We start from the raw sequence: 15,446 nt of genomic DNA on the forward strand, positions 1-15,446 counted from the left end.
CTTCAAATTTTCTCATTTGCAAAGTAGAAATTATAGTAGTACTTAACTCCAAGAGTTGTAAAAGGATTGAATGAAATAATACATATAATGTTCTTAGTACACAGGCTCAGGAACAAAGTAAGCATTCTGTAAGGTATAAACTATTGTTTCCCCTATTTCTGTTCCCAGGAATAAGATTCTAATGCAGTTAAAGGTGTAATAATTATTTTAATTAGAGAATAAAGGAGATAATCAAATATGAGGGAAAGTATAGTATTCAAAGTGAACTTAAAGGGTTGATTTAGAAAGAGCAAGCATAGCATTCTCTTATCCCTGACTTGTTACAATATGACTCAGTACAATATCCCTGATGTTGCAATATATCATCAAAGTTGTCTTCATAAATATAGTTTAGTGAGAAGTCCTGTCATTTCCCCTCCCCATTTGGGGGATTTAATGTGTGATATTCGCTGTCTTGTCAACAGTGTGGTTTTCCAAGTGGCATTGTCTTTATCAGCATGTAATTCCACTTTAGTAATTCCTGATTGGTTAGTTGGTTTTCAACTAAGCCTTTTAGAGAGTTTCATGTCATTTGTAGTCAGTTGTTAAAACAGTATAGGCTTCTGGGTTCTTTGAACAGCTAGTGGTGGTACTGTCACTAAGTGTCGTGGTTCATGTGGCTGTCAAAAGACAAAATTACAGCACACTTAGTTTAGAGATCTTAATTGGCTTTTATTTGTAACTCTAGAATGGGGCAACACCTCGTTCTGTAAAATAGAACAAGTGTTCCAATGAGCTGAGCAGAGGAGTTTGGCCTTATAAACAGAAAAGGGAGCTGAAGAAAGCAGACAAGGAACAAAAAGTGGATTGGTCATTTCAAAGTTACTTTTCTCGTGAAGGGTAAAGCAGAGCAGACTTCCTTATCATGCTGGCTGAAACTGGCCTATTTGTGGATTTGGCCATTATTTATCTCCTGATTTCGTAGAACGTCAGTAAAAAGATATTTGTCTTGACTTGATAGCGTGAAACTTCATCATGAGTTTGGTTTGGTCTTTGGGCCTATTTCAGGAGCTCAGTCCAAAGCAATGGCCTCCTGTAAATTTTCTTTAACACCACTCTTGTTATTTCTAGTCCTCATTGTTTCTGTGGCTGTGGCTTGTGAACTATAAAATCTGGTTTTAAGATAAAAAGAGTTGTTTTATGACTGTACAATTAAAAAATAGGTAGAACAAAGTAGTTCTTGGTACTATGAGTGAAATAAGCATGCATTTTTATTTATAGCATTATCCAAGGACCATTTTATGAACCTTGTCTGACATATTAGTCTAAAATAAAATTGTAGATTAAATATTTGTATATTTTGGGAGTTCTTCACCCCATTCTTTTGTGGTTTATAATGGTTCTGCCTTTTCCAGCATGTTTCCTAGATTATTTTCCAGTTTTTTTCCTTGTATGTAAAGCTCTTTTTCTTGTCAAAAAATTCTTAGCTGAGAAGTGCTTTTAACTGTTTTCAGACCACCACTTGGAAACTGTAGATATTCAGGCCAAGATAAAGCACTCCGTGGTGATTATGATGATTTTGAATGATATTCACATTGCTAATATGATTAACAAAGCATAGAAGTACCACCTAAACTGAAGTGGAGAAGACATTGAGAGATGACTTTTGGTCTTAAGGGCAGTTGGCCAGAATAAAGTATAGCAGAAGGGGAAAGAAGTACCATTTCTTCCCTTCTCTCTTCAGAGGAGACATTACACCTCCCCTTGGAAGAGATTCCCAAGTTGCCACTTCCCTCTTGATTAATTTTTCTCCAGTCATAGTTCCCCATCTAATGTCCAGAAAGATCTCCAGATTATCTTTCTACCTTTTTTCCCTTCTTTACATTAACACCATTTCTATTTCCTTGATGTTGATTATCTCTCTCTTTAAGGATTTAGAAAATAATGTGGTTATTTAATACACAATAAAACTATAGATTAGATACTGTGTCTTTGGGAATTCCTCAACCCATTCTTTTGTGATTTAAAATGGTTCTGCCATTTCCTGCATGTTTTCTGGATTGTTTTCTGGTTTCTTCCTTTAATTTAAAGCCCTGAGTTGGTGCTTTAGCAGCCCAAATATTTGCATTTTCAAAGAAAAACTTATTTAAATGAATCCCCTGCCTCCAAATGACAGGTTTTCAAATTCTGTGACAAAAAATTAGGATGAGGCAAGTTTTTTCTTCTTAAATCTTTGCTCTCCGTGATTAACTCCCTAAAGTTATTTTTTATTATGTATTTCTGAACTCGTGGATTTTCCAAAAGTTCTATGTGCACGTGTGTTAGGATTTTTTGGGTGTATGGGAATTGGCAGTAATGTTGGTGGTTGTGTTTTTACAACTCTCAAAACTCCCCAGCCCTACCCTAATCTGAGCAATTCTATTAGATAGGGGGAAAAAAATCCAGGTCTTATTTTCTCCATACATCAGCCAAGATGGAAATTTAAGTAACTCTTAAACAGAGGTGAATAAACAAACACTTGGCTAAAGGTTTAAACCCTAAAATGAGACAATGATCTGAGAATTATTGTTTTTGCAGAAGAAAACATCCCAACATCCCGTGCCGTCAAATATAAATACTTTGGACTACCAATGAAAATAGATACTAGGAGGCTAATTACAATCAAAATGGTTTAAAGATATAATCTTGAATGTTCTTTAATCTTTCAAGTAATTACAAAAAGATTCCACCAGCTTCAAAGTAAAATACTTATGTACTTCATTCCAACTAGAACTGGTTTTGTCCCAAAGATATAGTATACATGACCATGTGATTTCCCCTGTCCTGTATGTAGGTACTCACAAAACTGGCTATAATTACGCAGTGTAATACTCCTTTTCATATGTAGAGGGCAAATTATTGGTAATAGAAACCTACCAATTAAAGTAATACTGTATGCGTTGTACTCTCACCTGAATGTTTGCCCAGTCTAGTCAGTGTTTAGATGTGAGTTTTCTTTATTCACAAGACGATTTAATAATATATGAATTCCTGCTGAAATTACGTTATATGTATTTTTTAATCTTAATACATACCCAGTGTATTCCAGAGACACCTTGAAAACTACTTAAAATACTCAAAGATATTATATTTCTCTCTGAATCATAGCCAACCTATATAATTAGAAAGTGGTACACAGTAAGGGAACAGACTCAGTAAGTCGTAAACCTGAACTAGTATTTTTCACAATTACGTATAATAGAGCTAGATATTCCCTATAAGGCCTGTCATTGTATAATTTGTAATTTAGACCATTACAAAGTTTAAGACTTGTAAATTGTGAAAGTACTGCATGCAGTAGCAAAGCTATGGTCAGATATTATTGGCCAAGTCTTACATAGAAAATATTTTCAGTTTTTTTTGAAATAGAGTGATTATATCTAGTGTCTGCTTAATTGAAAAGGTAGGAATCAATTTAGGATATACTTCACTCTTTAGCTTTATATTAGCTTCAGTTTTGTCAGAAGCCATTTTTCTAGACAAATTAGAGACTTCTGATTTAAAATGGAATTGAAGATTACCCTCATTTGAACAGGAACTCAAAAGTTGGCAACATAGCATAAAAACTGTACCAGACCTCTAAGTTTCTTGTTATTGCTGTTGTCTTTCATGTGATAGGAATCTGGTTGGGATTTTTAAAGGGCATAATTATTTTAAAGCACTCGAATTATGTGAGTACTTAATACCATTTGATGTCATTAGATACGCCATTGTTTAATACGGAAAAAGGGGAACAAACTATGCAGCAGAAAGCAGTTTTATTTCTTCATTCATCTGAAGTATGAAATTTGTAATGTATTTATTTAGCTTTAAGTCATATGAAAATTGTCAGGTATTATTTTGGGGCATAAATTTCTTAATACATGGTGTTTATTATTCACTTCAATTTTTGTAAAGCAGGTATTTTTTGTTTTTAGCAAAGCGGGCTTTAACTATACAAATTTGCTTTTATTTAAGTTTGTGTGATTCTGCTTTTCTCCCATATCTAGTTCTATATGCCAGCCTTCTCTAATGAAAACAACTTAAGAGTAGTGTTTTATTACCTAACTCTACTATATACCATATGCCAGTCCTTATTCTTGGTTATCTGTCTGTGAAGGTTGTAGATATTAACAGGTCATATTCTTTGTTTATTAAAAATGGTAATAACAGTTTTCTTTCCTGCATGTTATTCCGGAAGATTCTATCCAATGGAATTCAACACAAGACACACTAACAGGAGGCCCTGCTTCATGGGATATTGGAAGTTTTAAGACAATGAAATCCAGCTATTACTTCTTAGTAACATAAAATAGAATTATTTGCCTTTGCCCTTTTGTTTTTTAAACTCTCCTTATCTTCCCCCCCACTTTTCTTCCTCACAAAAAGAATCTTACAACTGCTTTCTAAGAGTTTAGAAAACAACCTTTTCCTCCCCTTGGAGGGAACGTGTCAGGTCTAGGGCTTGGCAGGGTGTTAAATAAAGCATTGACGTAATTAGTTTAAGACAAATTACGTGTTAACTAGAAAACGAAGGGACATTTCTTACCAAGCTGTGACAATGTACTACCTTAACTCAATAATAAAAATTGCCCAAGTGACAGTGTGTCTCTGCTGAATGGCTTTTCTTACACCATCTGGTTGTCATTGTAGTTTTTTGTTGTTGTTGCTTTCATTTGAAATGTGCTGATGATCTTGTTTTTATTCCGTAGCATTGAACAGATGGGTTGATTATTCTTTTCAGATATTAATAAGGCAGCGGAAGGAAGAAATATGAATACGGCTCCATCAAGACCCAGCCCCACACGAAGGTAAAGTACCCTGAAGCCGTGAGTTACCTTGGGAGAGTTGGGCTCTGGGGAGTTAAGCCCAGCTTCCTACACCAAAGGTCTTTTCTTCCCCCCAACGAGTGAAACGCTCAAGCAAACAATAAGAACATGAACCCTGTGTGAAGGGCCTTGCTGCTTTTTTTAAACATACATCAGGAGATACAGAGGAAGCTTTGTGTTTTCGGTGGCAAATCCAGCAAGTTCAGCTTGCAACATGAGTTGCAGGCAATTGGAAGAGGATAAACCTCTGTCTGTCCCCAGCTCACGTGTCAATGGGAGCCTCCAGAGCAGAAGGAGTGCCCCAGAGTCATTGGTGTATGCCATGCTGCACTGCAGTGGGCAGCAGAGATTCGACTCTTCATTCCAAATGGCTGCCGGTCCAGATGTTAACCCAGGTTTACGGAAAGTGCTGCTTGAGAGATTGCCGCTGTGCCTGTGCTGCAGATCCCCTGTTTGCTCACATACTTGGGTTACCTGTTTGAGGGGAAATAAAAAGGGCAAAACACTCCAGCTCTCGAAAGTCTCCCTTTTTCTTAGCTTTCACGGAAATCGAGGGTGTTTTCCCAGTGTATTCTTCCTTCCAGTGTATACAAAAGAGATAATCCTGGTGCGGACCCTCAAGATACATATTAAATTGGTCCCTTCTCTCAAAGAAGAGCTTTATTAATGGTACCATTTATACCATAAATAAAGATATCGTATTCAGTTTTCTGGCCCCATAACAGCACACAAATGGATGCAGTTTTGTGTAGAGGGCAGACAGATATGATATATTTCATACAAATGATATATTTCATATCTGATGTCTCTTCAGGGCCCAAATGGATTAATGGATTTTGCCTTGCCTTTAAGTAAAAAAGCCAGTTTTCCCCAGAAACATACCTAAACTACGTACCACAGTAAACTGCATTTCCTACAGTGAACTGGACAGTGCTGCATACAGTGAATCCTCATCTGTACTAGTAGCTCCACTGGTCACCTTGTGAACTCAGCTAACTGAGCATTACGCATAACATAGAGCTGTCCTGCTTTTGGACAAAAACACCTGTATTTTGTTACCTACTTGTAGGAAAGAATGTCCGCTGTGTGTTTCATGTATATACTCCTACTTGGATGTGAAGTTCTAGTTACTGGGAATAGATTACGCATGCCCACTCTGCAGAGTTTAAGCAGACCCTAAGGGCAAAGTAGTGCTGCTGGTTTCATTCAGGTGGAGTCTTTGTCCACTCTGCCTGTGCAGCAGAGTTGAGTCCAATACCATAGCTGCAACTGTACCACAGCTGTCGTGTGGATTCTCTGGCCATTCGTTGGTTTCTCTGCGGAAGTGGACATGTAAATTGGTATTCTGTCTGTTCTCTCTAAGGAATGCCTGCAGCTTGCAGGTAAATACTCTGTTGGTTGATTTGTGTGTGTGTGTGAGTATCCTGAAGAACATAAACAAATCCTGCAGAACTTCAGCAGTTCTGTATAATGTCTACTTTCATTAGCCTTCATCTAACCGTGTCACAGATCTTGGGCAGTCCTATCTTATTGTCCCAGTACAGAATGGAATACGGGTGGATAAGAGTTGCATCTAATGGTCAGAAGTACAGGGTTCCCATTGGAAGCTTTAGTTGTCAGGTGGCTTGAAAGGAGATATGGTGTGTATCCAATTTCCAAAGAGCGCTAACGTGTGTGTTTCCTGGTGACTTACCAGGAGTGTGGAATTTGTAACTATAAAAGACACTGACTCCACTAGTAAAATCCTCCCTCTCTTGTGTTGTCTCCATAATACTTGGTGATCTTTGGTGATCTCTGGATAATGTCTGTGTGTTTCCACAGGCATAAAAAACCATAACAACAACAAACAAGCCACATTGCAGAACAGAGAGTAGATCCTGTTTCTGTTATGGATTGAGAAGGGTATTTTATATCATCCTGTTGATGATACTTAACCAAATGCTTTTAACATTTCCAGTTGATTGTAGATATTCAACAAACATTGCAGTGTTGGGGAATGACCAACTTCCCTGGTTGGAACCCAGTAATAGCCACTGCCAGAGCATTAAATTAAAAATATTAATTTCACCCCAATCTAGAAATAGTTTTATGCTTTTTTTCTCTTTTTTTAATAATAGTCCCTGCACAAACAAACATACAGACAACATTGGAGAGGGCCTTATAAAATGAGCTTCTAGCCAGGCACAGTGGCTCACACCTGTGATCCCAACACTTTGGGAGGACAAGGTGGGCGGATCACTTGAGCTCAGGAGTTCGAGACCAGCCTGGGCAACATGGTGAAACTCCATCTCTACAAAAAAATAGCCACGCATGGTGGCGCTTGCGTGTACTCCCAGCTACTGGGGAGGCTTTGAAGCAGGAAATCACTTGAGTGCAGGAAGTTGAGGTTGCAGTGAGCTGTGATCACGCCACTACACTTCAGCCTGGGCAACAGTGAGACCCTGTCTCAAAAAATAAAATGAGCTCCTTACCAACTATATAAATATATAGGTCACCTTTTGTATGCCTTTTAAAATCTCACCTTCCTTAGAAATCAACTGTAAAATGAGGTCATTTGGTGGTGTGGATAGGGCAGTGACTTCCTGCTTTATTTACAATCAACAGGAGGGACAGCTAGACTAATTCAAATTCCATTAGCAGCCTGTCTTCCCCTTGGTGATATTTCCCTAGCTGGGTTCCTCAGCATGTTATTTAACATGATGAAGTTCCATACAGTCATGTTTATTTGCTTTAGGAAATGATGGTCGCAGTTAGTAATCCCATCTAAAAACCGAGCTAAGAGTCCCAGTTTTTTACCTTAAAAAAAAAAAGACAAATTTAACATTGTATTCAGAATCCCAGTTTTTTACCTAAAAAAAAGACAAGTTTAACATTGTATTCAAAATAGAGAGCACTAACATGTTAATCATTGTCCTGATCATACTTTATCTGTCTTTATCTCTTAAGATATACCAATAGGGCAGACATAAATTGCAAAGAGTAGGCAAGATGAGCAGCAAGTAATTAACCTGGAAGGGGCAATCATTTAACTGAGGGTGAACACTGGGTACCTCCTTCTTCGGGTGCATGCTTCCAGTCAAAGCCTTGAGATAACTCCAAATGTATCAATAGTTGACAACAACAAACTGCCTTTATTCGACAGCCCTAATCATTTTGTGTGCCCCCAGCCATAGGGGATGCATCGATGCATCATTCACAGGGGAAAAAAAACACTACCTATGGCAAATATTTCCTTAAGTTATACCTCTACATTTTTAGCGCTTTCTACGTTTAATAAGAATGTTGGTATAAGCATACTGGCAAGACCTTTATGACACCTTGCTTTGCTGGACTTAACGTAGGTATCTTTGGGAGTTTTCACAGGATTATCACCTCTTCAAATGTTTCAGTAAACGCAGTTCTGCTGGCTTTGCTCTCTGTTCAGTAATAGGCCTCCCTAATGACTCCAGCTGTCAGTGTATAATTCTGATAATATTGGCCTAGCCAAGCACAGAATTCTGCATGAGGAATCTCTACTCTGGATCACATTTCAGCCTGAATTCTTACCATCTAACTCTTGAGGGCCACTTCATTGAACTCCTGTGAGTGCCTTACATACTTACCATGCAAGTTGTCAAGCATCGATACTAAGCATTAGTCCTTCTTCAAAGACAGGATCATGATTCCAGTTGTGCCTTAGATGTCTCAGTTACCATCTTCAGCTCAACACCTTGACAGTCCAGATCTTGTAGCATATCTTTATGCAGACGTGGCCTCTAGGTACTAGGAGTAAGACTGTACTTCTGAATGACTTAAAGAAGAACAAATAGAATTAACTCGTCTACATCCAAAGCTCTGCAGAGGATTTTCCCCATATATTTGTGAAAGATGTTAAACCTTATATCTCTTTGGTGAAAGTCATTGGGTATCGGCTCATCAGAAATAACCTGGCTGTAGTCAAGTTTCTTACATGACCTGAAATGCTTTCTGCTTATCCACAGGGCCTTAATGTCTTTGATTACTGCTTGCTCCTTGGATGTGAGACAGCACTAGCTCTAGGTGGGCCACAAAAAAATTCCAGGTTTTGATTACCTCTCCAGTAACACTTGAAGAAGTCATCAGTTCTCAGCAACTGCCACCTCTGCCAATAAGAAAGTTCTCTTTGTGCTGGAGAAGGTCATCAGTGCTTCCTAAGGAAAAGCATGGACTTGTATAAAATTTGGGTCTGTGAGGTGTGGTACCTCATTGTACCCCATATCCTTCCTCCACCTAATGGCAATATTCTGGACAAGTCTGTTGTCTCCATTTCTAACAGTAGCATGAAGCCCTCCTGGGTGGAAGATCAACATCACATAGCAGCCAGCCATTTTGATGACGATATTTGTAGACAGTATATCTGTGACAGAAGTTTGAAGAGCTAATGAAGGATTTTTTCAGGGTCGGAAAGAGGCTGGCCCTCCCAAGGAAGACATTCCAGTGAACAGAAAGGAAGGAAGGAGATGCTGACCTTTGCAGAAAAGAAAGGAAAAGACAGAGGTCTTCCTCCCTGACCATCTGTAGAACCAAAGCCAAAGAAAACCGTCCTGGACATGAAGTTTCAGTCTGTTGCCAAAGAGAAATTCAAAGCCCATCACAGTTTTCCAAGATGATCATCTGTCAGTTCTTAGTCTGTAGGCTGTCAAATGCCTAGTGCTCTCCACACCCCTTTAGTCCTCAGGAGAAGACACATTCTACCAGAAGCACATCACTTGCCACCAGAACCATTGTTTTCCCCTTCATCCCTTTCGCCCTTACCTCTCAAATGTTTTCCAGCGATGTGACTATATTCCTCTCAAGGCAAAGAGTATTTGCCTTTTTCCCCCTGCTGAATAGATGAGGAATTTACAGCAGAATTTTAGTTGTGTTTGCCACCTGCCTTCAGTTTGTGGACTCCTGTGCTGAAATTTAACCACTGTTCAGTTTCTTTTTATCCTCTAGTGATGCAGTACCTCAGGGTATGCTGCATTTGGTTCCTTTAGTAAAACACCTCTGGTGCTGTGGGATGATATTGTTAACCTTATTATGCTCCAGAAACCTGATTCTAACCCACTTATCATCTGAGGTCCAGCATCTCCCACAGGAAGCTTTGTCTTTTTGCACTTTGATTTCAGCATACTACTGTCTTTTTGTTAGCTGTGGTCTTGTTTTGAAAAATATGTTGGGGCCAGCAGCAGGAGCCCTTTTGTTCTGAGGAGTTCTTTGTTTGGGTCCTAAAGCAGCCCTAAAGGGTTTTTTGTTTTGTTTTCGTCTCCAGAAGAACAGCAGTCTACCATAGTGTTTTATCTTTTGGAGAAAGGAAAAAAGGCTTTGCCTTTTCTTTTGAGAAAATTATTGTCTTCTTTTCCCTACTTCCACCATGCCTTTGGTTCTTTTCCTTTTGTGAGTATCACCTCTTCTACATTTTACCCTGAAGGCACTTCAGAGGGAATTAGTAGTTTTGTTGCACATGGACTTCAGATTATTTGAGGGAAAGGGAAATATCTTCCTCTCAAACTGGAAGATTGAACCCAGACTTTGCGAATCTAGAGTTTTAGTCAACTTGCAGGGATGGACTCTGACAGGTAAGTAAGGTTTTTCGATGGATTCAAAAGAATAAGAACCAAACATAGCACTTATAATACTCCTGAAGTGGTAAATAACATGCTATGACATGCCCCACCCCCATTTCCACCAGCCCAGGGCTTTGTGTGTGGTCTGTGGTCTGTCAGGATCATGATCTCTCAGCCCTGATTGCCAAGAACACTTGAAATTGGATTCCACCTCTAATGACTACTTCTAACTGCTCCCCAAGGCAGGTTTATCTGCCGATCATTAATCCAAAAATACTTTGCAGTTGTCCTTTGTCTTTGGATCTTGAGTGTTTACCCACATTAGACACTACATCAGATGTTGCAGGTTAGGAGGATTATGTGATATAATAAGGAAAGTTGAAGTAAGACTCTTGGTCAGTCTTCACTTTAATAAGAAAAATAATGCTGGCCGGGCGCGGTGGCTCAAGCCTGTAATCCCAGCACTTTGGGAGGCCGAGACAGGCGGATCATGAGGTCAGGAGATCGAGACCATCCTGGCTAACATGGTGAAACCCCGTCTCTACTAAAAAAAATACAAAAAAACTAGCCGGCCTAGGTGGCGAGCGCCTGTAGTCCCAGCTACTTGGGAGGCTGAGGCAGGAGAATGGCGTAAACCCGGGAGGCGGAGCTTGCAGTGAGCTGAGATCTGGCCACTGCACTCCAGCCTGGGCGACAGAGCGAGACTCCATCTCAAAAAAAAAAAGAAAAGAAAAGAAAATAATGCTTAGCTATCCTCATTTGAAGTCCCTCGTCTACAATATGTTTGCTCCCACAAGTCAGGAATGCTGGTGAACCTTAAAATATATAACAAATATTCTTCATGGAAGCAAAATTGGCATTTAAGTTGGTTTTGCTGTGCCCGTGTGGCTGAGGTGAGGTTTTCCACAAGCTGATGACATCATGATGAATACCTAATGTGTGTCACCATGGTAGATGACAAAAATATGAGCAAAACATGTTGCCTGCTCTTGAGAGGCTTACAGTTTAGTAGAATAATTTAATTCATTAAATATTTACTGAACTCCTATGCTGTATCCTGGAGCTACAAAGCCTTCAAGAGAACTTCTTATCTGGTAGGGAAGCCATGTAAACAAATAATTACAGAACAGTGTGGTAAGTGCAGCTATAGAAGTTTGTACCGGAGCAGGATTCATTCAACATATGTATAGAGCATCTGTCATACAACAGACATTGTTCTACATAGTGGGTTTGTAGTGCAGAATCAAAGTGACATAGTTCTTGTCCTTGTGGCGCTTGTAGTCTAGTAGGGCAGACAGACATTAAATAAATATGTAATATAAGTGACAAAAGTAAAAACAAAGTGCTATGAGAGAATTTTAGGGGCAGAAGGTAAACTTTGATTGAATCTAACAGAATCAGGGAGTAGGGGATATTTATATGCTGAGACGTGGAAAATGAGTGTAGATCTCTTCCTGCTACTCACGTAAAGGGATTGGGAAAGACGTTGGCTAGTTATAGCTGAAAGGCCAGTGTGGCAAAGAGTGGTGAACTAGGGAGAGGGTGTGACAGGGTTGAAGAAGACAGGAGCCAAGATTATACAGGACCTTCATGGCATTGGTAGAGGTTTTAGATTGAATTCTAAATACTGTGGGAGCCTGGCACAGTGGCACACATCTGTAGTTCCAGCTACTTGGTAGGCTGAGGCAGGAGGATCACTTGAGCCCAGGAGTTCAAGGCTGTAGTGTTCCATGATTCCACCTGTGAATAGCCACTGCACTCCAGCCTGGGCAACATAGGTAAGACCTCATCCCTATAAAAGTAAATAAATACATACTGTGGGAAACCAGTGACGGGCTTTACATGCGTAAAAGATCACTGGAGAGTGATCTTTCTGGAGAAAAATTAGAAAATAGGCAAAAACAGAAATGAGACTGCTTTAGAAGGCTCTTGCTGTGGTTTGAGGGTGAGATGATTATGAGCTAGCCTTCAGTAGTGCCAAAGAAGGTAAAGGAAAGTGGACAGAACTGAGAAAGAATGAAGAAAATTTGGAAATGTGGTTGGAAGGGAGGATGAGGCTTTAAGGGAAAGATGACATCCAGTTTCGTGGCTTGAGTAACTGAGTAGTTGGATGTGCCGTTTACTGAGATGGGAAGGACTGGAGGAGGAGCATGTTTGTTGGGGAAGATCAAGAGTTCAGGGCAGGTTTTACAGAGAAGGTAATCCTTAAAGCAGGTTGGACATAAGATGTTGTTGTAAAAAGGTAAATGCCAGATCAAGATGAGTAATACAGATAGAAAGTGCTCTGAGCTGTGCAGAAGAGATCAGCAGTTAGGAAGGGTAGGGAAGGTTTCTTGGAAGACATGGGACATGAACTTGCCTGTGTGGATTGGATGGTACTTGGATTAGTACAGGAAAAATATTTCAAGTATAGAAATCATATAAATAAAAATATTGAGATAGATTATGTCTTGTCTTGTGAGTTACCGCATAAGAATTAAGTAGAACTGAGGAGGTTGAATTAGAAATGAGAGGAAGGTAATAGGTGTCAGATTTATTAGGCCATAGAAGTTGGCATTTTAGGATAGTTAATGTATTTATGTGTTGAATGAATTGAAAGCTAGTAGACTGATTTTTAATTTTGTATTTTGGAAACTTGTTGGTGTCAGAATAGAAATAAGGGCTTGGATTGGACTTACAAATCCAATGGGAATAGAAAGAAAAAGTGAACAGGACACAAGTGACTTTATTGGGATGGGGGAGGAAAAAGCATAGTTAATTTCAAGAACTAATTAAAACTTGATAACTTGAAAGATGATTTTTGTCAGAAGTGGAAAAGTGGGGAATGGGGCTCATGGGGTTGGAGTAAGAAGGTTTTAATTTTAAATATGTTGAAGAGGAGTTTCCAGTGGGTTGAAACGTCTCGTGAAGAACATTGAGTCAGAGTAGACCAAGCATATCTGTGACTTCACTGTTCAGGTTTTTGTTTTGTTTTGTTTTTTAAACCATCTTGAACAAAAAGGAATCAGGTTCTGCGTAAACCCTCAGACTGAGAGATACCACTACTCAATAGCTCTGACAAAACAGAGAAACAGATTGTTCTTGATCCTTTACTGTATGTATCTTATAGTACTTTTTTCCCCTTAATTTTATTATTCTGCCAAGATACTTCAAGTGAACTTTCCATACTTTAAGGACAGTTCCTTTGATCACTTTTATTACAAGATTGTGCCCTTCGCTCTTTTTGTCTTCATAAGTCTTGCCTCCTTACTCTGTCCCTCCAACTTTTTACGCCTTGTAAAGTCTCTTTCAAGCAAGTCTGGTGGAAAGACACTTTCACTTTGAAAGCTTGATGAATACTGTTATCCAGTCAAAACCTTCAGTTTTTGGTCATGCATTCTTTTGATGTCCTAATCTTTTGAGATTGTGGAACCTCTAGACTATTTGCTGACCAAATGGATGACTAGCCTTAAATGTTTAGTCATGTTCTTTTGGCTGCCCTGTTTTAGAGAAAATGCTTGGAGGTTGGGGCTTTCTTATAGGAAGAGCTGATGGGTTGGCTACTTTCAATTTCTTTGTCTTAGCATCTTCTTGCTACCTCCCACAGGGATCCATATGGCTTTGGAGACAGTCGAGATTCAAGGCGTGATCGATCCCCAATTCGAGGAAGTCCAAGGAGAGAGCCCAGGGATGGCAGAAATGGCCGGGATGCCCGGGACAGCAGAGACATTCGAGATCCCCGAGACTTGCGGGACCACAGACATAGTAGAGACTTGCGGGATCACAGAGACAGCAGGAGTATGCGCGACGTTCGGGACATGAGGGATCTTAGAGACTTTCGTGATCTAAGAGACTCTAGGGATTTTCGAGATCAGCGAGACCCCATGTATGACAGATACAGAGACATGAGAGACTCCCGAGATCCTATGTACAGGTACATACATAGTTACTCTGCTTGTTTTTTCCGTAAGTTCTTTTTTATGTATTAGTTCTGCTAAATTTTGTTTATGCTTAGTTCTGCTAAACTAATTGAAAGCTCCATAAGAGCAGTAATTTTATCAGCCTTGTATTTCTAGTGACTGTCAAATGGTAGATGTGCTGCTGCTCAATAAATTTTGCTGAATGTATGAATGATTGTAAACATTTTTAACAGAAAATAACAGTGTTGGAAAGGTATGGAGAAATTGAAACCCTCAGAAATTGCAAGTAGGAATGCAAGTTGGTATAGCCACTGTGGAAAACAGTTTTGCAGTTCCTTAAAAAGTTAAACATAGAATTACCATATAATCTATCAGTTCCACTCCTGAGTATACACTCAAAAGGATTGAAAAGAGGGATTCAGATAGTTGTACATGAATATGCGTAACAGTACGATTCATAATAACCAAAAGGTAAAAACAATTCAGATGTCTATCAGCAGATTAATAGATTTTTTTTTCTTTGAGACAAGGTCTCATTCTGTTTCCCAGGGTGGAGTGCCGTAGCATGATCACAGCTCACTGCAGCCTTGACCTCCCAGGCTTAAGTAATCCTCCCACCTCAGCCTCGCGAGTAGCTGGAACTACAGGCATACGCCGCCACACCTGGGTAGTTTTTTTGTATAGATGTGGAGTCTCACTATGTTGCCCAGGCTGGTCTTGAACTCCTGAGCTCAAGGTATCCTCCTGCCTTGGCTTCCCAAAGTGCTGAGATTACAGGTGTAAGCCACTGCATCTGATATGGATTTTTTTTAAAGTGGTGTATTTATATAATGTGGTGTCATTCAGCCATAAAATGGAATGAAGTTCTGATCTGTGTTACAGCATGAAGGATGTTGAAAACATTAAGCTAAGTGAAATAAGCCAGACACAGGACAAATATTGTATGATTTCACTTACATGAAATATCAAGAATAGGCAAATTTATAGAGACAGAAAGTAGATTAAAGATTACCAGTGGCTGGAAAGAGGGGAGTTATTATTTCACAAATGCAGAATTTATGTTTGAGGTGATGAAAAATTTTAGATAGATAATGGTGATGATTGCACAACATTGTGAATATAGTGCCACTGAATTGTATACTTAAAATTGTTAG

General features: G+C 39.3%; 1 protein-coding gene across 2 annotated transcripts in view; it reads left to right on the plus strand.

The window, feature by feature from the left end:
- Positions 1-15,446, plus strand: part of NCOA5 (nuclear receptor coactivator 5) — a 30,463-nt gene that overhangs the window by 5,822 nt on the left and 9,195 nt on the right. Inside the window, exons 2-3 of one of the 2 annotated variants that reach the window (XM_017877907.1) lie at positions 4,742-4,808; positions 13,980-14,306. In XM_017877907.1, the coding sequence (XP_017733396.1) occupies positions 4,771-4,808; positions 13,980-14,306 (365 nt within the window). In that variant the 5' untranslated portion in view covers positions 4,742-4,770. The remainder of the gene's footprint in view (positions 1-4,741; positions 4,809-13,979; positions 14,307-15,446) is intronic. The other variant, XM_017877906.1, reaches the window with a different exon arrangement.

The sequence above is a fragment of the Rhinopithecus bieti genome, unplaced genomic scaffold, assembly GCF_001698545.2.
Source record: "Rhinopithecus bieti isolate Rb0 unplaced genomic scaffold, ASM169854v2 scaffold_10347, whole genome shotgun sequence".
NCBI classification, from domain to species: Eukaryota; Metazoa; Chordata; class Mammalia; order Primates; family Cercopithecidae; genus Rhinopithecus; species Rhinopithecus bieti.